At 51.7% G+C, this 24,813-nt stretch overlaps 1 protein-coding gene across 4 annotated transcripts in view; it reads right to left on the bottom strand.

Moving 5' to 3' along the window:
- The window catches only part of TXNRD2 (thioredoxin reductase 2), a 65,918-nt gene that overhangs the window by 40,292 nt on the left and 813 nt on the right, over positions 1-24,813 (bottom strand). For 3 of the 4 annotated variants that reach the window (XM_074321836.1, XM_019755885.2, XM_074321837.1), the window contains exons 2-10: positions 22,503-22,568; positions 17,091-17,147; positions 16,600-16,744; positions 15,901-15,975; positions 13,975-14,053; positions 13,450-13,512; positions 9,783-9,853; positions 1,922-1,941; positions 1,026-1,117 (exon numbers count right to left, since the gene is read on the bottom strand). In XM_074321836.1, coding sequence (XP_074177937.1) covers positions 1,026-1,117; positions 1,922-1,941; positions 9,783-9,853; positions 13,450-13,512; positions 13,975-14,053; positions 15,901-15,975; positions 16,600-16,744; positions 17,091-17,147; positions 22,503-22,568 — 668 coding nt within the window. Of the gene's footprint in view, positions 1-1,025; positions 1,118-1,921; positions 1,942-9,782; positions 9,854-13,449; positions 13,513-13,974; positions 14,054-15,900; positions 15,976-16,599; positions 16,745-17,090; positions 17,148-22,502; positions 22,569-24,186; positions 24,258-24,813 lie in introns of those variants that run through there. The other variant, XM_019755887.2, reaches the window with a different exon arrangement.

The raw sequence follows: 24,813 nt of genomic DNA, 5'->3' as shown, positions 1-24,813 counted from the left end.
GAGCAGAGGGGCATGTCTCCATGTTGCCTGGGCAGGCCAGGCCCGGGAGCCAAGGGTGGACCACAGGCTGGCAAGGCCGTGTCATAGATGGCGGTGCATCTTCTTTTGGGGGACATGGAGAATTTGACATCTTTTTTTTTTTTTACAAGAATAATTTAGATGTTTATTTTCTATTGTCTTGAAGGGTTTGACATCTTGACAACGACAATCCCAGACTTGAATTTTAATGGGTGACTTTTCCTTGGAGAGTTTTTTGTTAAAAAACAAAACACACAAGTCTCACGGGGGTGTGTCTAACGTCACTGTGGGTGTCTACATCCCGGGGGCAGATCAGGATGGCTTGCACAGTGCAGACCTGGGGAGGTAGCCCTCTGAGCTCCTGCCATGTGGCTGTCAGGAGTGGACCATGACAGGCTTGCTGTGCTCGGAGCGGGCACTGCCCTGTGCGGTGCATGGAGAGCTGGCCAGGCCTCAGAGGCTGTGCTGACGCTCCCAGCTCTCAGGGAGGGTCATGCAGCGGCCGGGGAACTGAGTGCTCATCCCAGCGAGCGGGTGACATCTTTTCAGTCTATGGAAGGTGGTTGGTGCTTCGGCCAGGGACTGCTGTCTCCTGAGGTGGCCACCGAGGGCCTCCCCAGTCTGCCACATGCTCCCCTGCCTGGTGCTGCCCTTGGTGAGGCGGCACACCCCCTCAGACCCCTGAGGGGCTCAGCAAGACAGAAGAGACAGTGCCTCTGTCGACACATGCCTGCCACTTGCGATGGAATGAAAGCGGTCTGTGAGGCTGGCCCCATGTGCCTAGAGCTGCCACACGCTCTATGTGCCAACCCTTGCTTCCACACTCTTGTCAGGTGTTTTCTATGTCACAAACAACCTCATTCAACTCAAGGGCCAGTTTCTAAAGCCTGAGATGTCACTCCCAGCCCACACCTGCACCTTCCTGGGCCAGGGCAGCAAGTGGAGGGAACGTGCAACCTCCTGGGGATAGCAGAGCCACAGGGTGGGAGGTGGACCACGGGCATTACCTGGTCAAAGCCCCGCAGAGGAATGCTGCGTATCATGACAGTGGTGTCCAGTCTGAGCCCGGTGAGGAAGCCAGCACACTCCAGGGCCACATCTGCCAGGGATAGGCTAAGGAACGCTAACTAGCTGATCATGACATTGGGAGCCAAGCGGCAAGAGCCCCAGGGCCCTACACCATCAGCTCACTTCCCACCAGCCCACAGCCAGCCCAAAGGAGGCTCCCGACACTACTCATAGAGAACCCCCTGCTCCTACTTCTCAAATGCATGTCCAGGGCAAGGTGGGGGGCTCACTCTAGCACCGATGGGCCAGGTGGCTTCTGCCTCCATGGGGCATCTGTCTAGACTCCCTGCAGTTTAATCTCGGCCTCCAGGGTTAGACCTACCCTGTGGGGTCCGAGTGGTGACGGAAAGGAAATGCCCCTTCCATGAAAGACACAAGGCAGCCGCTTCTGGCCTATGTTCTCAGCTAGCAGTCCCAGGGCTTTCATCTTCCCTCAGATATCCCCGCTCCTGACCCCACATCCCCTTGTGGCTCCTCTCCTGACCTTTCCTGGTTCCTTGCTCCCTCTAAAGAAAGAGGCCTGAGTAAGTGGGGCTGCTCTCAAGGGAGGATCCCCTGGCTCACGGCTGTGTCCAGCTGCCCGGCTGGCTCAGCCACCTCAGTGTGTGGCTCAGGAAAAGCCTCCAGGAAGCCCTAGCCTCAAAGGTCAGCCTCAAATTGTCCCCTGAGTACAGGTCATCCCCCCTGAGTGGCCCTCGTAAGTGCCTGCTTCCAGGCGGCAGAGTGTACTCCCTGACAGAAGGGAGAGCAGTTGGGGAGGGGCTCTGGGCATCGAGCTTCCTCTCTCAGGATTGTAAGCATGGCACTTTGTCACTTGAACGCTATCAAAAGATACAGCTGGCTCCGACCACCAACCTGTTAGAGGAATGGACACAGAGAGAAAGAACAGAAGTAAGTCTCATGTGTGGCCCGCCATCATACACAAACAGTTGTCCTGAGTGGTGCCTCTGCCATGGGGACAGGGCCCTTCAGCCTTCATGCATTTGGTCAGCTGATGTGTCACTGTTGATGAGTCAACTGAGGCTGACTGTTCAAACAGATTGTCCCAAGGTACAAAACCCACTTCCCAGAGGCTCCAGCTATGAAATACAACATGACAAACTGTGTCATTGAATCAGGAAATTGCCTGGTGGTGAAGGACATAAGTGGTCAGTGACAAAACAGCACATGTCCCGTGAAAGGCCCTGATAGTGGGACCAACATGACTTCCATGGACGTGTTGAGAAAAGCCCAGTTACAGGAAGCAGAAGGGTTTTCCTTCTGTCCTAAGGTAAGTTCTGCCTTGGGGTCTCTCTGGACCTCCTGCAGCCAGGGTGGAAACAAAGAGATGCTTTGCAGAATAGGGAGGACACCAGACAGTGGGGCGGGATGGGGGTGGGGAGAGTGCTCCTGGAAAGCATCCTCTATGGGCAAAACACTCTTATATCACGGAAGGCCAGGCCAGAAGGCCAACACCTGCCTGTCCAGCCCCAGCACACACAGGCCCAGGGCCAGGACAGCCAGCTCCTCTGAGAGGAAGAGGGGGGAGGGGCAGACACAGGATGCTGGGAACCAGCAGAATCATTTAAAATATCTGCCATAGTAGTATAAATTCTCTCCTGTAATTCAGCTCCACACTCTGCATGCACACACACACACACACACACACACACACACACGCGTGCACACATACACACTTGCACACATGCACGGAACCTAATACAGAACGAAAACTCCCAGCCTGGGAGGCGATGTGTGGGTGGGCTTGTCAGATCACCCCTTCAGCCTTTGAACAAGAGGAGGTGATGTAAGGATGGATAAGCCCAATGTCAGCTCTAATCCCGGCAGGTACTAATGATATAATTCCATTTCAAGAAGTGGCGTATCCCATGGAACACTCCTGCAGGTGCCCTGCAGGAAGCAACTGGCGCACGGCTTCCTCTCGGGAACTGGAGACAGAACCATGGAGTCACGTGTGGGGTGAGTGCAGAGGGCTCAGTAGGTGAGGAAGCTGAGGGGGACTCATGCACACTTGTGGGCATCACATACACATCTATGTGTAGGCACATTTTCAAAATTACAAAACCTGAATTTTTTTGGACTTGACGTGTATGGTGAAAGGCATAAGCCTTTCTTTAAGATATGAAACTATGAGTTGCTTAAAATACAAATAGATTTTAGCTACTTTGAATATCCTGCACTAAACGCAAGAACAAAGTTGGGTTAGAGCATCAATGCCGAACACACAGCGATGCCCTTTGCTCCTGCTTCTAGTGGCAGCAATGGCATGGGCTGACCGCCGCCCGGCCGGGTATGCTGTACAGGCGCTGGGGTAGCCCCTCTGACAACCAACTGGGCTGTCCCTGCTTGTCTCCGAGCCATCCTGCCTTTATAAGGCAGGTCCTCCTGTAGCGGTGGGCTGGCCGCAGCCCTTGGCCTACAGTCCAGGACCTCATATAATGTTCCTGTTTGCAACAGCCACATAGTCTCCTGATTGGGGCAAAAAGATTATGTTTCTGCAGCCCCTGCGTGTCTCCCCACCCTCTTACACTATGTGGATGGGGAATTGGACAGGGAGGCAGAGCAAGTGGGTGCCAAATCCCCAGCTCCTGCCACAGAACCCTCTCCGTGCCCTGGGCCTCCCACCCACCTCAAAGTCACAGGTGCCCCCACCCCTCAGGCCACCAGCTCTGAGTCACTGACAGAGGGCACATCTAGGAGGAGGCAGGCACCAGCCAGGTCATTCCTAAGGGCGTGTCCTTGACCGAATGTGTGCGACTGGAATCTCACAAACACAAGCAGGTTTCCCCCCACCCCCCGTGTAGTGAGGGTGACCTGGGTCTCTTCTTGGCTTCATGAGGCAGGATTATCAACTGTGTTGGTTTTCATTCCACCCCTGCCCCCAATTTATCAAATAATGATTATTCTTTGAAGAATGAAGGATCTGAGAACTCCCTTCAAATGGACTAAAGTAAGCACATGCTGGAACAAAAGTGGAGACAGACACTCGAGCCTCCTGGTCACGAGCAGGGAGAATGGCAGACAGGGGCACCATTTTGTTTCTACTGGTTAGTTTGAAACTGCAGATCAGCTTCTGCTGGCCATAGAGGAGCCACTCAGCCTGAATGGGGGCCTGGGAACAGTGGGGCTGAGACTAGGTGCCAAGGCACAGTGACCAACGCAGGCCCTGGCCATCCCCAGGACGACAGCAGTGCTGGCAGCAGCAGAAGTCAGAGGACGAGCTTGTTGGACCTGGCAGAAGGGATGAGTGAGCTGCTGACGGCTGTAAACACTCGCCTTCTCACGACATTAGGAGACCCGAGACTAGAGCATCAGCCCACGCCGGAAGTCAGCACCTGCGCCTTGGAGCCCCTGATTTAATTTTCCGTGTGTTCTGGGCAGCTCCACTCTCTGTGCCTTTTGGTGCGCAAACATTTTACGTGAAGGTATAACTACGGTGGGATTAGCCTAATCACAGGGAAGGCTTTCTTGTTCAAACTCTGAATGGGGGGAGGAAGCAGAAACAAAAGCCTTAATTCAGGCCCATGAAGCCCTGGCTTAAAGAGCTCTCCACCTGCCTCTCGAGTTTGAAGGCCCCTGATCTGCTCCCCAAGAGGAACACACACACAAAGTGAGGGCCTCACCGCAGGCACCTGGCCCCTTGGCACTCCTGCCAGTGCAGGAAATGCCAAACAGGCCGCAGGGAAGCAGCACGGCGTTGGGGGGCCCAAGGCCTCCTCCTGAGTGGGGGCCAGCCCCATGCCACCCTCAGATCCCGATGCTGAGCCCACTTCCACCAGGTCAGAGCCTCTACATTCTGGCCTCATAGCAGATGCCACCCCGAGACTCTGGCCCAATAGCTGCTGCCACCCTGAGGAGATGTCTTTCTCAGCCCCTGAGCCCTGCGTATCTTAGCCACAGGGACACACCCACAGAGATGGTCAGCGGTGCTTTCCAGGCTGGTAGCCAAGTCCAGGCCGTTGGTCGTCCTTCCTTTGGCTACACACAAGGATGTCACACGAACTGAATATGGACGTTAAGCATCAAATGAGAAAATTAAGTAGCAGTGAGTTTTCTTAAACTAACAGCTGTGGTTCTTCACAAAATAAAATTTATATTCTTCTCTCTTGCGCTTAGGAAGGAGAAAAATGATTATAGCACCTGGTCAGCTTTCAGACTTAATGAGGGTCAAACAAAAGCTCCTTCCATGACCAACTCTGACAGGCAGCATTAAATCAGCCCGAGTTACAAAAACTCTCCCTGCTTCACTCTCCTGGGGGCTCCAGGACAGAGGGGCTCAGGCTGCAGAGCAGCTGCAGGACAGGGCACAGTCCCGGGCTGGCAAGCAGGCTGGGCAGTTGCAGGAGAGGTCAGCCAGCCCCTCACTCTGCAGACCCTCAAGGAGCCGAGGCTACCTAAGTGGGCAGTGGTAACAGCAAGGTCTAGATTCTTATCTGGAAATGGCAACTCTGTGTCCTGGTAGGTCCAACATGGGGGAAGAGCCACCCCTAGGTGTCTCCGGTCTCATTTAAGTCCTCTTTGAGGTCAGAGAAAAGTGCTGACACTGAAGTCGGCCCAAAGCTCCAGCTGAGTCTAGCTCTGCAGAGAGCCAACCTCCAGACCCGGAGTGAGCCCCAGGCAGGAGTGTGGACCAGCTGGGCCAGGGAACCAAAGGGGTCTGGAGTAGAGTGATCTCAATTCCCCACCCGTAAGGCACCCGAACAGTTTCAGCAGGCAGGGACCAGAGGGCCCTGGGCCTGGGCAGGCTGGGAGGCCAGGCCCAAGTCCCCACTCGGTTTCCCGGGGCCAGAAGGCCTCACAGCGGAGGCGGCCATGGGGCTGTGGGATTGAGGTGGAGCCAGGCTGCCTGGGGCACTTGGATGCAGATACCCCAGTGCCTGCGTTCTTACAGGAGCTGTCGGGAGTGGGCCCACCTTTCTCCCCTTCCACGTTCCCTCCACCTGCCTGGGGGTTGCCCAGTTGAATGGCTGGGCCACGCAGGGCTACGTGCCACCTCTGAGCCTCCCTATGCAGGGCTGTGCACCCCCTTTGTACTGGTGATGGACACCTTTCCAAAGTGGCCATGATTCCCCTGCCCCCCCCCCCCCAGGGGCTCCCGCCTGTCTTTCCTCTGCGTGAAGATGGAGTCATCACACCATCTTCAACCTGTCTGGGATTTCCATAGAAAAATGAAGAAACAAGAATAATGGAAAAGGCAAATAAACCAGACACAAAACTGGTGTTTGGGAAGCTGAGCTGAAGATGCCAACCTACGCTGTCCCTCCGCAGGCCCCGCATGCACTGGCCCGGCCCTACCTGGCCTCAGAGTGTCCTGCTCATGCACTCGGGAGCTCACGCGGCACTTGCTGGAGTGTTCGACACGCAATCTGGCCTCTGGGGCTTCCTGACCAGGCACCCAGCTATGTAGCGAGGGGGCTGATTCTGTTTTCCACCAATGAGGCTCAAGATTCGCCATCCCCTCTGCCATCTGTCTAGCCTTGGGTGCCCCCAACCTGGACACAAGCAAAGGAGGAAATGGGACTCCTCACATCCCTCCCCCCATGAGGCAGGAATGCTACTGTGACCACAGGGGTTCAAAGAACAGCAAAGGTGGTATGGAGCGACCAGGGGAGGCTGAAGGCCGCAGGCGCCACTGGGGGCGGCTCCATGCGCCAGTGCTGAAGCTACTGGTCACTGTCCCACTCAGACGCATTCTAAAAGAAGGTCCCAGCTGCTGCCCGTGCTCCATCACGGGGAAGGAAAAAAGGAGGGGGGACCTGTGCATACCGCAGAATCTACGAGGGACCTGGGGCCAGGCATGCCCACCCAAAGTCTCTGACGGGCCTGGGGAGCCAGTCAGTGAACACAGCGCCTGCTGCAGGCAGAGGCCAGGCATGCTGGGCACCCTTGGCCACCAGCTGAGCCTCCTGGATAGGGCCAAGTAGAAACGTCCCCGCCCGGTGACAGGAGGCACTCGGGGCCGGGGGCGGGCAGCCCTCAGGTCCATATTAATTTCAGCTCCATTTTAAAGGCGAGTTAAAATAAACACGGGGAATATTTATAAGGCAAATAAATCTGGCAGAAACAGCCCCTCCAAGTGTGAGCAGAGGCCTCCCCCTCAGCCCCAGCCCAAGCTGATAAAATACAGAAATGCTACTGTAGACCCTGCGGGCTTATTTTGACTGCGCGGAGGAATGTAACATGTAAACACTGACTCCCATATCACACTGTTACAACTTGCATTAACAGCACCGGACAAAAGCCGCATTTTCACAGAAGCATCGTACAGGGATATATCTCCAGCTTAATTTTTAAAAAAACCATTTCCTCACATAAATCATGCTCAGAACTAAACGGGTGACTGATACATTGCAAACAATTTTTTTTCTTAAACAATAACATACCTAGATTCCTTCTAAACGAAAGAGCTTTTTTTTTTTTTTTTTAAATCTTCTAAATGTTTTTTTTCTGAAGAAAATAAACACTGCAGTTTCTTTCCTGACCAAAATATCTAGGGCTGTGTCTTCTTGGCTAAATGGGCCACTGCCCCCAGCACACAGTCACAGAGGAGGAGTAGCCCATGCCAGGGCCACCTCACTGTGCACCGCTGGTACCCACTGAACCCGTCTCCCCCCAGCCCTGTCTGAAGATGAGGCCAGGCATTCCCACCAGTGGCACAGGAAAGCCGGAGTCAAGAGCCAGAGTAGGACGGGGATTCAACTTGGGGACGGAGCTCTCAGATCGGCTTGAGGGGCTGAGGGATGGCAACACTACGCCAGCAGCCCGGTCTCCACCTCACCACACCACAGATGAACTGCAAACACCTAGGGACACAAAGGCAAACCTGATGGGTGGAAGCCCTAAGGCAAAATTCAGGCGCTTTTTTTCAAAAACAATCTTGGGGGTGGGACAGGCCTTCCTGAACATGCAATAAATCTAAAAGCCATTAAGTGTAAAAAGAGATCTAAGTTACATTTTAAAAAAACATTTGTACATTGCACAAGTTAAAAGACATGACAAGCTAAGAAAATCTGCAACATAAACGACATGGGATCACAGCCCTAATATGCAAACCAGCTGGAAGATAAGAGGTAAGAGAAGAAAAAGAAAAACCAGACAGAAAGTGGGCCAAGGACCAAACTAACAATTCACACGCACACAATCACAATCACAATCTCACACACACACACTCACGCACAAACTTACACACAGACACTCAATTTTAAATAGCCAATAAATACTATTGCAAGTAAAACCAGGTCATGTTTAACCTACTGGGTAGTCAAAGATAAAAGAACAGAAACCTAGAAATTATGCATAAAGAGAAAAGCAACAAACGTGCCAACATAAAAATTAAAAGCTTCTGCATGAAAAACTATCACCAAGTCAAAAGACAAACCACAGCCTAGAGAACCAGTGGAAGGTGACCGACAGAGGGACACAAACCTGCATGAGCTTCAGAGCAAATGCTGGGAGGGACCCAGACATGCCTCGGGCAGAAGCCACTGGCACTCACCCCATGGGAGCAGGAGAGACTCCTTTCTGTTTTATGCCTTATGGAAAAGTTGATGCCCACATGAGGGGGAGGGGGACAGGAGACAGAAGTACATGCGTAATAGGGTGTGGCCTGCCAGGAGGGAGCATGTTAGCAGATGTGTGAAGGTGTGAAGGGCACGGGCTCTGGAGCTGGGGTTTCTACTTGCAGAAATCCCCTGAAAAGTACCTGTAACGCATAAGAAGCACTTACGACGGCATATAAGATGCACACCAAAGGTTTTCATTGCGGCGTTTTATAACAATGAAAAAGAGAAACTATTGAGATGACTCTGAATGGTGGAAAGATAAAATAAACTATACTGCATCTATTCAAGGGAATCCAGCCTCAGCCCTGAACAAAGACGGCTCATGAACAGGGAATGATGATGGTAAGCAGAGCACATGACATGCATACACACTCCCCATGCACACAACAAACGCACACACACTGCCCCACGTGTATATTTGTGCACACACGCCTGTCCACCTCTGGACACGCTTTTCCACCCATCTTTTCTTGTAGGCAAATCCCAAGGCAGCCAAGGGCTGCTGACAATCAAGTCTCTGCTGCCCTCTGGTGGCCTTTCCTGTCCCTATGAGCATGAAGTCCCCTCCACACCCCACAGGCAGGAGCTGTCTGGACCTAGAACCCCCAACAGCCTGCTCTGTGGGGACAGGAAATGACCTTAGTGCATTTTCACCTGCTTGGAGAGTGTAAAACCCACTCACACCACAAGTCTCATTTCCCTAACAGGGCTGTGGTTTCTGAGGCTTTTGAAGCCTTTGCTAGATCTCAGGGAAGCCCAAGGTGCAAACCAGATGAAAGTGGGAACGTTTGATGGAGGCAGGAAGGACCAAGGGCTTTTCCTGACAGGATGAACCTTCTTCCCTTCCTTGAACGCCCGCTGCCCTGGCACACCAGGGCTCCTGGAAACCCTGTTTGAAAACCACTGCCCTAGACAATAAATGTCTGATTCACTTTGTGACACGTGCCATTACTTCCAAGACAGTTACAGGATGTGTCAACAACCCCTCTATGGGGAACAGATAACAAGCTTCCTCCTCTCAGGTAGATGGGACAGAATGCACTAGGAAAGAGGACCACACAGCATTCCACACGGCGCTGACATTTACGAAGGTAAACAAAGAGGATTCCCACTAAAGCACACATCAGGTCTTACGTTTTTCCAGGGGATTCCTTCAGCCAGAAGATGTCGTCACTTGTAATCCCATGTTCTAAGGCACCTTCAATCTACCCAGAAAAAAGGATCAAGGTGAGAAGAGTATCATTTGGCATGTCCCAGAGACTTCCTCAAAGGGGATGCCCATTTTGCAGACACAACTCAACCAGAACCACCTCAGCCCACTTGAGAGGGTGCTTCCCTGCCTCAAAGACTTTTCTTCAGGTTGTGGCCTCCAGGGACATGTGACCTGTCTATATCTAACTCTGTGTGCCATCTGCCCAGCACAAAAGCACTGAGTTCTCATTGGGAGTCAGGGCGTGGCCAGCAGCTCTTCTGCTCTGCTCTCCAGGACCCCCACTTTGATCCAGACCCAGGGCTCTGGGGAGGCGAGGGGAAACTGAGGAGTGTGGAGGGTCAGGCTGAAGGCTGGATGTGAGTGGGCACTCTCGAGGGGAAGTATAGGTGGGCCATGTGACCAGGAATTATGCAGCTCATGACCCTCTATCCCAGCAGGGCCTGATGAGGGGTTGCTAAGCAGGTGGGGGAGACACCAGAATGAGTGCCCTCTCAGATGCCTGTGAGAGTAAGATGTGCTGGTGGAGAGGAAGTGGGTTTCAAATAGTTTGCGATTCTAACTGGCAAAAAAAACAAAGTCAGGAATTTCTTGAGTTTGTGGAAGGAAAATCAAAAGTTCTGAAAATCAGAGGGACTGAAACACAAGCAAGTCTTGGCAGGTACCCAGGGAGGTGAGCGGCGGGGGTCATCCTCGGCAGGGGGGCGGAGAGCAGAGCTACCCCTGAGCCGCCTCCCCCAGGACTGGTAGCTCCTGCCTCATCCCCTTTTGGGTAAATGGAAACATCGGCAACTGCCCAGCTGAGGTCCAGCAGGGTGGAGCCAGGCCAGTCCCCTCCACAGAGCTCTCTGGCTTGGATATACGTGCAGCTCTGCCTGGTGCCTTGAAGGAGCTGAGATGACCACCTGGCTTCCAGGAGCTGACTATGGCGTTTAGAGGCTTTAGGCAGAACCAATATGGGCCCGGTTGCTGGGTGAGGGGTCACTAACGGTCACCCGCTTTGCTACCTTAAACAACAGCACCCTACCACCCTACAGAGCCATGCAGCCTGCCCAAGGGCCAGCCCTGTGCAGAAGCTGCCTGGTCATCCCTGGAGGCTGCTCCTGCTGGCCTGGCAGCAGGAAGGGAGGTTCAGTGGTTCCTGAGGACCAGAAGTGTGCTTTTTCCTCGGTGCTCTATTTCCACAGAAAGCACAAAACAGAAAGTGGAGGTTCAGGATTTAGGCGTCAGAGAAAACAACAGAAACACTCTTTGTTCTGCCTCCGTCCGTGCTCCATCTGGGTCTAAGTAGGAGGCAGGAGTGGCTTCCAGGCCGTGGGGCCTGTGGGTTTGTGCACTTTGCTGCGGCCCACATGAAGGCTCGGGGCTCGAAGCACCCAGTTGCTGGATCCCCTGGGAGACCTGCAAGGATGTGCACCCCTCTGTTTCCCCTTCCTGCTTCCCATTCCCCCCCCTCCCCACCTGTAGCCTCTTCCTCAGCTCTACCTTCCTCGTGGGGGGAGGACAGGGAAGCCCCCACATGTAAGGCTGTGCCAGGAGGTGACGTCAGCAAAAATAGTGCAGAATGAGGACCTCCTAAAGTTCACCCCTCCATAAAAACAGCAAAAGAACGGGCAAAAACTATCAGCTTCATCTGCTTCATAACCGAAGGCTTGTGGAAACACAGGGAACATTAAGTCAAGAAAAATGGATGAAACTTGGTAAGAAGGGTAAGTTTTAACTTACTCTAGTCCCATCTCCCAGCTCAGTGGCAGCTTTGAAAAATGACAGTACCAGAGACAGCAGAACAGAGCCACAGCCTGTTCAAAGCTGCGTCCCAAAGAATAGTCAGTCATGAGTTGACCTGGCTGGTGGTTCCCTGAAAGGACCCCACTCAGCAGGCTTGTCTTCGTCTGACCTCACTTGAACTCACCCAGCGCCGACAGCCTCTCCCTGGGGAGGATTTGCCCAATGACTGAACATCACGGCTGCCTGTAGTGATGGATAACAGCTGATGCAAACAACAGACTAACCAAAGCATAAAAGAAAAAGTTGAAGAATGAGACGTCCACAGGGGCTTTGAAAGCTCCAATGTATTCCTGGGATGTGGTCGGCCAGGTGTAGACACTGAGCTGTGCACACACTTGGGAAAGACCTGCGATGGCCCTGAGCTCTCACCTCTGGATGATCTCGAGAGTCTACACAAGCAGGAAATGAGAGCTAAGGCAGAGTTTCTCCTGCTTGGCTGAGTGTTGAAGGTGTGCCCCGAAATGCCCACAGGGGCCCTTGGCAAAGACTAGATTTCTTGGTTCCAGATATTTAAGGAAATCTTTGTCTAATCATTAGCTGACCACTAAGCTAACTGAGCAGAGACCTCAATGGCCTCACATGACAAAGAAAAAAGACTTTACAAAATCAGTTCAGAAAAATCACGCAACAAATAAATAGCAATAAACAAAATTCTGCAGAGGAGGGAGATGCTGATTTCCAGAGTCAACACATCCACTTATCAACAAAAAACTATAAGACACGAGAAGAAATAAGAAAGAGTGACCTTCATATGCTGCTGGTAGGAATGTAAAATGATGTAGCCACTTTGGAAAACAGTCTGGCAGTTCCTCAAAAGGTTAAACACAGAGTTACCCTATGAGCCAACAATTCCACTCCTAGGAATATACTGAAGAGAAATGAAAATTTAAGTCTACAGAAAAACGTCTACATAGATGTTCATAGCAGAGTTATTAACAGCCCAAAGTGGAAACAACCCAGATGTCCATTAATGGACACAGGGAGAAACACAATGTGGCATATGCAAACAATGGAAATTATTCAGCCATGAAAAGGGATGAAGTTCTGACACGTGCTGCACCACGGATGAACCTTAAAGACATTATGCTAAGTGCAGGAGGCCAGTCACAAAGGCCACATCTTGTGTGATACCATTTACGTGAAATGTCCAGAACAGGTAAATCTGCAGAGACAGAAAACAGACCAGTGGTTGCCAGGGGCTGGGGGACGCACAGAATAGGGGGTGACTCATCAAGGGTACAGGGTTTCATTTTGGGGTTATGAAAATGTTCTAGAATTAAATAGTGGTGATTGATGATTGCACAACTCTGTAAAGCACAAACCCATTGAATTGTACCCTTTAAAAAAAGGGTGCCTTTTATGGTATGTGAATTTTATATCAATTAAAAAATAAGATTTGGGTTTGGAGGAGAAGGAACAAGGCTTAAGTCCTGGATGTTCCAATGATTTGAGGCTAAAGAGAAAAGGAAGAATCAACAAAAGAGACTTAAGGAAAAGTGAGATAAAAGGAGAACTGCTCTGGTGGTGTCCCAGCAGCCACCTGAAGAGTGAATTGAGAATGGCTCTTAAGATTTAGCAGTGTGGGGGTCCCAGGTGGCCTGATTCAGCAGAGTGGATTCAAGAGAGAAGTGGAAAATAGAAAGTACCGATAGAGAGCACAGAAAAAAAAATTTTTTTAAGAAAAGAAAGAGTGGGGAGGACCCCTGGTGTAGGAAGCATGAACGTCAACAGTGTATCACGTGAGCCTAGAGACCATGAACATGGCTGGGGTGTGGGGGACGGTTGTGTTTTGAGGACACTCACATTTGTGGGGTACCTTGGCCGCCCTCCAGTAGCGATGACAATGTGCTCAGCCGAAAGCAGAGTCTGAGAAGAAACCAAGAAAGCCACGGTCAAATAGGTACACCACGGCTGTCACCTACAGGGAGGGCTCGATGCCGGCAGGTGCCTCTGGGCAGAGACCGACAATTCTAATTACGGCCCTGTGGACAGCAGCTCACAGGCTCCATGGTGCTGGGAGCCCATCAAGGGTCGAGAGGACAGGCAGAAGAGGGCAGGGAGATGATCTAACTCCAAGTACGTCACAGTTTACAAAGCACCCTGCAGGTGTCTTTTCAACTCCCCACAAAACCCTGCAAGGGTGTGGTCGCCCACGCTTGTTGCTTGTTGCCCCCTGCAGCTGGCAGCCTGGAGCAACGTGCATTGCCTGCGATCCCGTTTCAACCCTCATAAAGAGTTACAAGCAGCTTCAGAGGAATCTGTCTTGTCAATTCAGTAATGCTTATTACTGAGAACAGCACCAAGGTCCATGGAACCTTCGAGACTCACCTCTTTCCCACCTTTTGTGACACCGCAAACCATGTGCTCATTGACAAAGCTGGCCTTGATGTTAAAGTATTTGACTTTTCTGCAAAAGAAATAGAATTTTCAAACATTTCCTATACAAATTAAGCATCACTGATGGGATTAATTAGGGAGAACCATGCAGAATGTGAGCTTGGGCCCACAGTCCCCCAAAGCTCAGGTGGGGAAGAAGGGAGTGGAGATTGTGCTGGAAAGCATGTGTGGGGGGAGGGGGTAATGTGGTGTCTCTTCTGGGGGTTCCCTGGGACATGGTAACCATAGCTGCCCGGCAGGGATGGATGCCACGTCTGTGCAGCCCTGAGAGCCCAAGTACAGTCCTACTGTGTGATGACAAAGTGGGGTCTCCCCCAGGGTCAGTCCTTGTCACCTAGGCACATTCCACCAGGAAGAGGCCCCCATTTGCACCCAGTTACCCTGAAATACCCAAACTACTAACTTCCACTGGTAAGGGAGGGTACCCAGCAGGTAGGCATCAGCCCAGTCTTTAGGGGACAGTGAGGCCAGAGAACAGGCATGACAAAGGACACAGGGTAGTTTGACATATGGTGTGGAGAAGCCACCCACCCTTTCTACTCACAGGTTGCTCTGCAGGGATGGGTGCTTGGCAGCTCTGTTAAGTCTACTCTGACACCTTGACCTCGTGGTTGCCCCACTGCCAAGCCCTATCCCTCCATGTCCTGCCTGAAGCTCCTGCAGAAGTCCTCACTCATCCTACAATCTGCTAACAGCCACAGGACGAAGACACACCCATCGGCCTCCTTCTGTGGGTGGCTCTAGGGCTGGCCAGAGTCGGGACTGTTTGGTGCCCACCCAGGGTTGGGCAGGATGGATGGCAGAGTCCGATGCCTCCAGCAAATTGCACTGGGGCACACTGAGCCCCATTTGGAGGAGAAATGACGTGATGTGGCTTAGCTCCCTGGGGGACCTCTGGGGAAGTTGGGGTGGCAGCTTCCTGGCTCAGATTTCTTGGGTTAGGGGGCATAAAACAACTGCCTACTATACAGCCCAGGGAGACCCCTTGGGACCAAGCTAAGGGTGTTCAGATGAGGGCCACCAGACCTCTGAGGGACCAGTGTCCCTTCCAGAACCTGCATGGGCACAGGGCAGAACTACCGAGCAAGAAGCGAAGCTTAGCCTGAGTCAAGTACAGCTTCAGGCACCTTTACGGATGACCACCGTTAGGGAGGATGCTTCAGTGGGACAAAGTGTTGACATCTGGGCTGGAGGACCCCAAGGAGTTGATGGGGCCTGGTGGTCTCAGACTGGAGTGATCATGTCACACATTTGCTCCAGCAAACAGCCCCTTTCACTATGCCCAGGGAGCCAGAAGTGTGAGATGAAGTGTGGGGTTCGCAGTACAGGAGAGGTGAGGTGTGGGGTTCACGGTGTAGGAGGCATGAGATGAGATGTGGGGTTCATGCTGTGGTAACTGGGAGGTGAGAGGTGAGGTGCAGGGTTCACAGGGCAGAACCTGAGCCTCCAGTTTGCACCAGCCAGGAAGGGCTCACTTGGCTCCTCCCACATAACCGTGGTTGGCCCTAGCAGAAGGGCTGCACGCTCGCGAAGGAGCTGTCCACTGGGATGGCCCTCGCCATGCTCCCACATCTGGCCCACGTGCTCTCAGTCCCAAGCACACGTGCTCCTTGGCACGTCCTGGTTCCAGCCATTCTGCCAGCATGCCTCTCGCTCCTCACTGCTCCGGGCTCTGCAGGTGCCAGCCCTCATGGTGGCCTTCCACTCCCAGGGCACTCGCCCTGTCTGCTGCTTGTCTGCCCCACCCCATGAACAGGGACCCCTCATTTTATTGCTGCTGAGCTCCCCAAGAGTCAGGGCTTGTCAAAGTATGAAATGACCCAGAGAAGGCCGGGGGGCCAGGCAAGGTTTCAGTACCTGTCCTGCAGCTGCACCCGGTGCCCCCAGTTTAGGGACTTCACATGGTTTTGAACAGCTTCTGCCATCTTTCTCCTGTTAACGCACAAAACAAAATATTACGAACCACCACAGAAGCATTAGCTGTAGAGTCCCAGAGACTGTTAGATGCAAATAGTGTGTTAAGAGAAACAGTAAGAAATGGCGATGCTTCTAAAGGTGGTAAAATGTGACAACCACCCCACAGCCGCCACCTCTGTCCCAGGTTTGGGGCTGTGGACTTCTGGACTCATGAAAAATGGGGCTTTGGTCCACCCATCAGGACACAGCAGTGGCCCTGCATCCTGGTCATCTGAGAACCATGAAGGGGTCTGTGCGTGACTCTGAGTGGACCGTGTGCCACCTGCTAAACCTGAAGCAGCTCCCACCCGGCAACAATGACCTTTGGGTTGGGTCACCCTGTGGAGGTGTCCTGCGCCCTGTAGGACCTTTAGCAGCATCTCAGGGCCTACCCAGTAGATGCAGTAGCATCACCCCCACCCCTGGTGGTGATAACCAAAAATGTCTCCAGATATCGTCAAATGTCTGGGGGCCCAGGGTTGCACCGGCTGAGAAGCCTGTGGGACAGCATGCTCTCCTGAGGGTTAATGGGACACATAAACCTCTGCCGCCTCCTCCCTGAGTAGCAGAAAAGCACTGGGAATGGGCTGGGCTCCTCACCAGTCATGTGGTACCTGCTGGGGCACCTCCCAGCCGTAATGGGGGGCATCTCGGATCATGTTCCCCAGCAGCGCGGCCTGGTGCATCAGCTTCTTGGGGATGCAGCCGACATTCACACAGGTGCCACCGAGGCCCCACCTGGTGCCTGGCACGTTGGGAAGAACACATTTAGATTTATATTCAGGTGACTCTGAAGGCTTTCCTGTTCTTTTACAGTCATGTAGCATTCCTTTAAGTTGTGGTTTAGAACGCAAACACAGCCCACGTGACCCTGCCCCATGGATTTGCTCTGTGTAATTGTGTTCAGAGTCATTTTTAAATGAGAAAAACAAGGAACTTTAATGTAATGGCAGCTTGAGAGAGAAACAGGACATGCTCTGGAGACGCGGGACAGACTGGTTCTGGGCTCAGCTGCCCTCTGTACCATGTAATGTACCCCTACCCCACCCCTTCCCCAGGACACACGGCTCCCATCACCGGGGGCTGCCTACCTCGGGGGGAAGGCTCCACATAGTCTACCACGGCCACCTTCTTTCCCAGCTGAGCAGCTAGAATGACAAGAGAAGAGGGCAAATGGGCATAACCAGGGAGCTGCACCGGAACTGGGGATGGGGACTCCAGGAACCCATAGGCCTAGAAAATGGCGGGAAGGACCTGGGCCAGCTCTGCACCTAAGTCTCCCCTTGCCTGCTGCCACCCAGCTATGCTGCCCACAGGTGGGAACCCTCTTCTCAGACCACAGCTTTTGCACCACCCACCACAGCAACAGTGAGCCTAGCCCTCCCTCGTCTCCCGCCCCACCTGGTTCCAGGCCCAGTGCCCACCTCAAGCATGGTAGGAGGCATCGTAGGAGTGCCCATTTCCCGGAACAGGCCCTAGACTTGGAGACCCCCTCGCTCTCTCCCCAGGCCTTCCCAATGGACTAGCTGCCTCCTCTCCTCCCCACCAGACACTATGTGGGGCCTCCACCCTCAGTCTACCCTCGTCGGAGGCCCCCAGGTGTGCCTTTGCTGCCTTGCTCTCAGGGTGAGGGCACTGACGCTCTGGAGAAGTGAAACAGCAGGGCCGGGGCCAGCCAGCCCCCCAAGGAGGAGCGAGATCCGGGATCCAAACCACACCTCCTGCCTGGAGCCTCCTGGCCTCCCCTCGGCTGTCAGCAGGTTCCCCTGAGCCAGGAGTCCCAGGTTCTGAGGCTGACCTTGACACGTTAGCCAGGACTAATCTCAGGGCTTCCCCTTGGCACTGCATCGGCCAACTCCACGCCCTGGACTTGACTGTCTCAAAGGGCATGCCAGACTTAAACGCAGTGAACCCATGCGTGTTCCAAACACTACAGAACACACTTGACTCATGGCTATCAATTAGAACAAAGTTTTAGAAGACTTCATTTAAAAATCCATTTGGCTCAACTAATTGATGACGGGATTCCAGTGCTCGATTTAAAAGCTCTGGCCAAGGGGACTCGTCAAACATGCCAATGGCCAATTCCGACGTCTGAACACAATGGAGCCACAGGGACCAGATGTACCCTCCCCACCTGAAACAACCAAACAGCCAGACGAAATACATGCAACAATGGGTTTCAAGACACTGGACATCAGAAAACAAAGGACAGCAATATCTGAGAGACAGGAAAGGAACAAGTTGAGCCCCGTGATTTGAGTCTCCAGGACACGGCTTAGGGAGGGGGCCCAGCAGAATTCAGCAGGCTCCCTGGCTGAGGAGAGGGGCTGAGAGTCTGGGGAGACCAGAGTTCTTAGGACAAAAGACCAGAGAGAAGACAGCCGCACAGAGAACTATGGACATCTGCTCAGTGCATGTGTGTGAGGAAACTACCCAAGGCCGGGAAAGAACCATCCAGGAGGATCAGAGGGGACGGTGCTCACACAGGGCCGGGAACAGTGCCTGTTCCCAGAAGCCAGCCTGGAGAAAACCCATAATTCCTGGGGTGTTGGGTAATCATGAACGAAAGTCATGCCTCAGTAGTTGAGAATAATGACCCTAGATTGGGCACAGCTCCAGACCTGCCCAACAAATCTTAAGCAGACGACCCAAAAAGATCAAACTGTCTCTTACCTGCAGAACACGCTCAAAAATATTTCTAGGGATACAAAAATACCTAGAGCCCAAAAAGGTTAAGTTCAAAGTGTCTGGGAATTCAAACCAAAATAACCAGGCACGCAAAGAAGCAATAAAATACAAGCCATAAAGAGAAAATAATCAGTCAATGGAAACCGGCCAAGAGCTGACACAGATGTCAGAATTAGCAGAGAAGAACAGTAACACAGGTCCTATAACTATATTCCATATGTTCAGAAAGTTAAGGAGCAACATGGAAGATATAAAAAAGGATCCAAGTCAAATCTGTAGAAATGCAAATCCAATATACGAGATGAAAACTATACTGAGTGGAAATAATGACAGAGTAGACATTGTGAAGTCTTTTATTAGAGAATTTGAAAACATAGGAATAGAAACTATCCAAAATGAAAAGAGCACAGCTCATTGGTAAGGAGAGAGGGAGGGACAGGAAAATTGTCCCAAAAAATAATGGTTAAAAATTCTCACAGCTTCATGAAAACTATAAACCCACATAGCAGGAAGCTCAAGGAACTCTCGCAGAAAAATAATTTAGAACTACACCAAGGCACATCATCATTAAATCACTCAAAACCAATGAAAATAGAAAATCCTAAAAAACAACCAGAGAAAAAAGACACACAACGGAGCAACAAAGATAAAGACGGTGTAAGATTTCTCATCAGGAACAATGCAAGTGAGGAGACGGACGGGGGGACGGGAGGGGTTAGGGGTGACCTGCAACATCTTTAAAGTACAAGAAAAAAACTGTCTACCTTGAATTCTATACCCAGAGAAAATATTTTAAAATGAAGGCAAAAATAACAATGTCTTCAGACATACGAAAGCTGAAAGAATTCATTACCCCTAGAGCCACATTATAAGAAATGTTCACGGATGTCCTTAGGGTAGAAGATAAATGATGCCAGAAGGAAACTTGGATCCACACCAAGGAATGAAGAACACCAGAAATGGTGACCACATGGCAGACCTGTAAGATTTTTTTTCTGATTATTTAAATCTCTTTGAAAGGTAGCATGTAAACAAAAATAATAACAATGTGTTGTGGGGTGTATAACACGTAAATAAAAGTAAAATGTATGACAACATAAAATAAAGGCTGGGAGGGGAAAGATGGAAGCATGCTGTTGTAAGGTCTTTATGCTACATGCGAAGTGGGAGCTTATCACTGGAAGACAGCCTGTAACAAGTTAAATGTGTCTATTATAAACCCTAAAGCAACTACCTCATGCCATACTTGTATATTAACTCAAAGTGGACCAACGACCTAAGTGTAAGAGCTGAAACTATAAAATTCTTAGAAGAAAACATAGGCATAAATCTTTGTGACCTTGGATTAGGCAACTGTTTCTTATAGATGACACCAAAAGCATAAGCAACAAAAGAAATAGATAAACTGGACTTTATCAAAATTAAAAACTGTTGTGCTGCAAAGGACACCATCAAGAAAGTAAAAAGATAATCCGCAGAATGGGAGAAAGTATTTGCAAAGCACATGTCTGAGAAGGGTCTAGTATCCAGAATACATATGTTAAATAAAACTCTTATCGCTCAGTAATTATAAGACAACCCAATTTTTAAAAGGGCAAATGTTCTGAGCAGACATTTGTCCATAGATACATAAATGACTAACAAGCACATGAAAAGATGCAAGTCAACCATGATGAGATACCACTTGACACCTACTTAGAATGGGCTATAATAAAAAAGACAAGTGCAGGCGAGGATGTGGAAAAATTTGAACGCTCATAGGTTGCTTGTGGAAATATAAAATGGCACAACCACTTTGGACAACAGTCGGGTAGTTTCTAATATATACTAATATATACTAATCAGCGAGAAAAAGGAATGAACTGTGGATTCATACGCATACAGCAACATAAATGAATCTAAAATAATTGTGCTACATGAATGAAGCCAGAAAAGAATACATATAGCATGATTCCATTTATACACAATTTTAGAAAATGCAAAGTAATCTATAGTGAGAGAAAGCAGATCACCGATTGCCCGGGGATGCAGCAGGGAATGAGGAGCAGGAAGGGCTTCTTAAGGTTTGAGGAAACTTTGGGGGTTGTTATGGGCTGAATTGTATGCCTCCTAAATTGAAGTCCTAACCCCCAGAATGTACCTTATTTGAATATAGTGTTTTTACAGAGGTGATTAAGTTAAAGTGAGGTCATTAAGGTGGGCCCTAATCCAATCTGACTGGTGTCCTTATAAGGAGATTAAGACACAGACACTTACAGAGGGGTGACCATGCAAAGACAGAGTCTACAAGCCAAAGAGAGGCCTCAGAAGAAACTGACTCTGCTGGCACCTTGATTTCAGACTTCCAACCTCTAGAACTGTGAGAAAATACATTTCTGCTCGTTAAGCCCTCAGTCTATGGTATGTGTTACGGCAGCCCCAGGACACTAACACGGGGGTGATGGATACAGTCACTACTATCTTGATTACAGCACTGGCTTCACACGTTGTGTACATATATCAAACCTTATCAGGTTGTCCACTTTAAATATGTACTGTTTATGTCAATTATGTCTCAATAAAGCTGTAAAAAGTGCAACAAATGCCACTGTTACAAAAGCCAAAGACAGATTTGAGATTTCGGGTTAATGACATACGTCTCTAGAGATAACAGTGGAGTGGACACAAAGTTCAGGACTTTCTCCTGCTGTAAAGGACAGACAACCGGCCCTCTGTGCAGTCTGTTTCCTAAGGTAGCTCTGTGGTCCAGTGGGGTGAGGACTGTTAAGTCCCTCTGTGGGCCCACAAATCAGCCGGGAGACTTGCCAGGTTCCTGCCCCCAGCACAGGCTTGGCCCTCCTTCCCCACCCCTCAGAGCAAAAGCAGTGGACAACAAATTCCTTTACACTATCTGTGATTCTAAAAGCCAGTATCTGCCTTCAGAGAGCCACAGTTTCATGGCCAGGGTGCCTGTTCAACTCCCTCTTGTTTTGGGTCCTGTTTCTCTCCTGTCTCCTCCCCTCCACTCTCCCACATATGCCTCCTTGTCATTTAGACTGGGAAGCAGACCACTGGGCACTCCTACAGCAGAGCACAGGGTCCACAGTGAAACACCGGCAGTCTGCTCCCCACCTGGGTTAGTGGCACACTGCAACATGTCTCAGGATACCTCTGGGTCCAGCCCGTTTACTAGACACATCTTTCCCGAGCACCCCTGGGTGTCTGGGCCCATCTGGAGAGCAAGACAGAACCAGCAGAACCGTGATCTCTGAGGGACAGTGCAAGGGCTAAGAACAAGGACAGATGGGGGCCAGATGTGTAGGAGGTGTGCAATTCTAAGTGGGGCCATCTCAGCAGGAAGACTGAAGGGACGTGAGTGAGGCCCACGGGGCAGGGGAAGAGCAGGCCAGGTAGGGCAGACTGCCAGGCAAGGGGCAAGGCCAGAAAGAGCTAGGGAAGCATTTGCAAAACCACAAAGAGGCAAGGGGCTAGAGCAGTGTGGGCGAGGACATGGGTGGTGGGAGACATATCTGATGGGTGGGGATAGCTCCTGTGAGGCCTAGGGCTGGTGCCAAGGAGGGCGGGCCCAGACTTGGGGCACCAACCTGGCTGTTGTGCACTGCACAGACAACTAGGGTGCAGTAGGGCACAGTGCACAGTGACAACAGACTGCTGAGGTGACCCTGGCAGGGTAATAAGTCCCTGGAGGCTGGCAGGCCAGCTGCGGAGAAAAAGCATACTGCCCATGGCCTCTAAGGGCACATCCCAGCTCTGGAGAACAACACTACCTACTCCTGAAAGTTGGAGGTGCCAGCAGGACACAAGACACGTACCTTCCTTGGCACAGGCCAGCCCGCCGGATCCCCCGCCAATCACCAGGAGATCATAGTCCTGCCGCCCTGTTGGGATAAGGGGTAAAGTGTGAGAAGGACGAGCCAAGACAAGTCTGGGACACCGATCCCAGAAGGTGACACATGATATCCGAAGGGCAAGCAGCCCAATCTGGTAAAAACTGGCACAGGATCCATTGCATCAGATGGGAGAACCCACTCTGTGATGGTTGGGGTGTGACACAGCACACATGGGGCAGAAGGCAGCAACTGGGCACACAGCATCTGCACAAGTCCTGAGAGGAGGCTGGCATGGTGTGAAATCACCTTTGCATCCCCCTCCGCCACCACCACCATCACCACCATTCAAGAAGGGAATTTAACTGACAGGACTGCTCTGAACTCTAACGTCACCCAACGTTCTGAGCCAGACACAGGATGCAAACGTTTTTCTTGCGTCCATCCACCTGTCTTTCTGTTGTGAAGGTCACCTTTGTTATAAGTGAGGGAGAAGAAAGAGCCCCCCACTATGTCAGGAAGGCTTCTTAGAGTGTCCAGTGCACACTGGGCTCCAGCGGCAATCCAGTTTGAGCAACAGCAAGAGCTGCGGGACCCTAAGCTCCTCCCTGAAATGTCTTTGGGGCTCACTGTGGTGTTGCCTCAGAGGCAGTGTGCACCCTCCACTCCTGAGCCTAGTACAGAGGACTGCTCACGTCTTTCCTGCCTTGCAGAAGGAATCATCTTCTGCAAACTACTGGCATGAAAGGCCGGCAAGAGCCAAAAAGGGGACATGAGGAAGGGAGTGGGGGGGGAGGTAAGGGCAGTTGTGTCCTTAGATGTAGCCAGCCTGTGAGAACTCTGACCCAGGGCCTGAGTTGGGGACATCAGCGCCAGGCACAGGCCTGCTCTCTATGGAGGAAGGAAGAAATACTAGAAAATTATGAGTACATGTGGAGGGAGGGGAGGGCACACATTGCTGCTAGGGCATCAGGAGCTGGCCGCTGCTCCCAGGCAAAGCCTATGGTGGCAGGTCTGCCATGCAAGGCAGTGTGCCCACCCCACACTAGCATCAGAGAGCCTGGGCCCGTCAGTGAGAAGGCTGCAGCCATCTTTGCAACCACTTCAACCTTCCTGGCTATCGGGGAAAACACCCAGAGTCTCATGTTTCTCAGGGACCCCAGCTCCATAGACGCCCCATAGGCTAGGGTCTGAGACCTTAAGTCTAGAGGAGGCCCTAGCTTACAGTTGAGGCAGCCCAGGGAGCAGCCACCTGGAGCTGCATCCAGGCAGACGGCCCACGGCCTGCAGCCAGCCTACCTGGTGGGGATACTCGGCTGTGCCCACCCCACAGCCAGGCTCACCCAGGTTCCCTCCAGTAGGCGGCATTTGAGGGCACCTGAGATGCATGTACAGGTACACATGGGTCTAACGGAGCCACAACTCGGTTCAAGCAGCCAGCCCAAAGTGGACCCAATTCCAAATTCAACTCAAGAACTCTTAAGAGACCTTAAACTGCTGTCAGTTATTCTTATGGCTTTGAAATGAGCCCAGAGAATGGAGGACCCACTACTGGTTGGAGAAAAGCTACTGCTGGATGAGGAGCACAAGCCTGCTGGGTAGGGCCGAGTCTCTCTCTCCAGCTGCCCGTGGGGAGACGGTGGGGAGGCTTTGCCCAGAATGCCCCTACCTTCCATTGCAGGTGTCTGTTCTTCCTGCCGCCACAGCAGGATCCCCACCTTGGTCTCACTGCCCCTAAGTCCCGCACTGCGCCCCCAGCCAGCTATCAGGCAGAAGGCAGGGCCACATAAATTGTGTGCTTATCTATGGCAGTTTGCTCTTCCCACTCACTGTGCACACCCAGAGCCTCTGGGTCTGATAATCACTTGGAAGCAGCAGAGCCGTCTGTAAGTACAGGAAATCTGCCTTTAAACATGCGGGAGGCAACTAGCTTGATGTGGGGGAAGGACGCCAAAGGAACTCCAGGGTGGGGAGGGTAGGTGCTGCTCTGCTGGGTTATCTTGGGGTACCTGTACCCCTCACAGCCTTGCCCTCCCCCCCTAAGCCAGGCACGGATGCAGGGCTAGCCTGGAAAGGTCTGTCTGGCCTTTGTGTTCTGCACCCACACCCAGCAGTACATAGGTTTGCCCATTTCCACATGTGGTCAGCCTTCATTCTCCAGTCCATTTTGGCCAACGACCCAGCTACTCTTCTTCCCACAGCTGCCATTTCTGTGAAGGAGCCCTCACCCCTTCTTTGCTCAGGCCCCTCAACACTCACTCCCTATGGGGAATCGTCCCGGAGCAGGGTCAGGAGG

This window comes from Rhinolophus sinicus, linkage group LG16, assembly GCF_036562045.2.
Source record: "Rhinolophus sinicus isolate RSC01 linkage group LG16, ASM3656204v1, whole genome shotgun sequence".
NCBI classification, from domain to species: Eukaryota; Metazoa; Chordata; class Mammalia; order Chiroptera; family Rhinolophidae; genus Rhinolophus; species Rhinolophus sinicus.
This window is presented reverse-complemented; position numbering and strand designations above follow the sequence as displayed.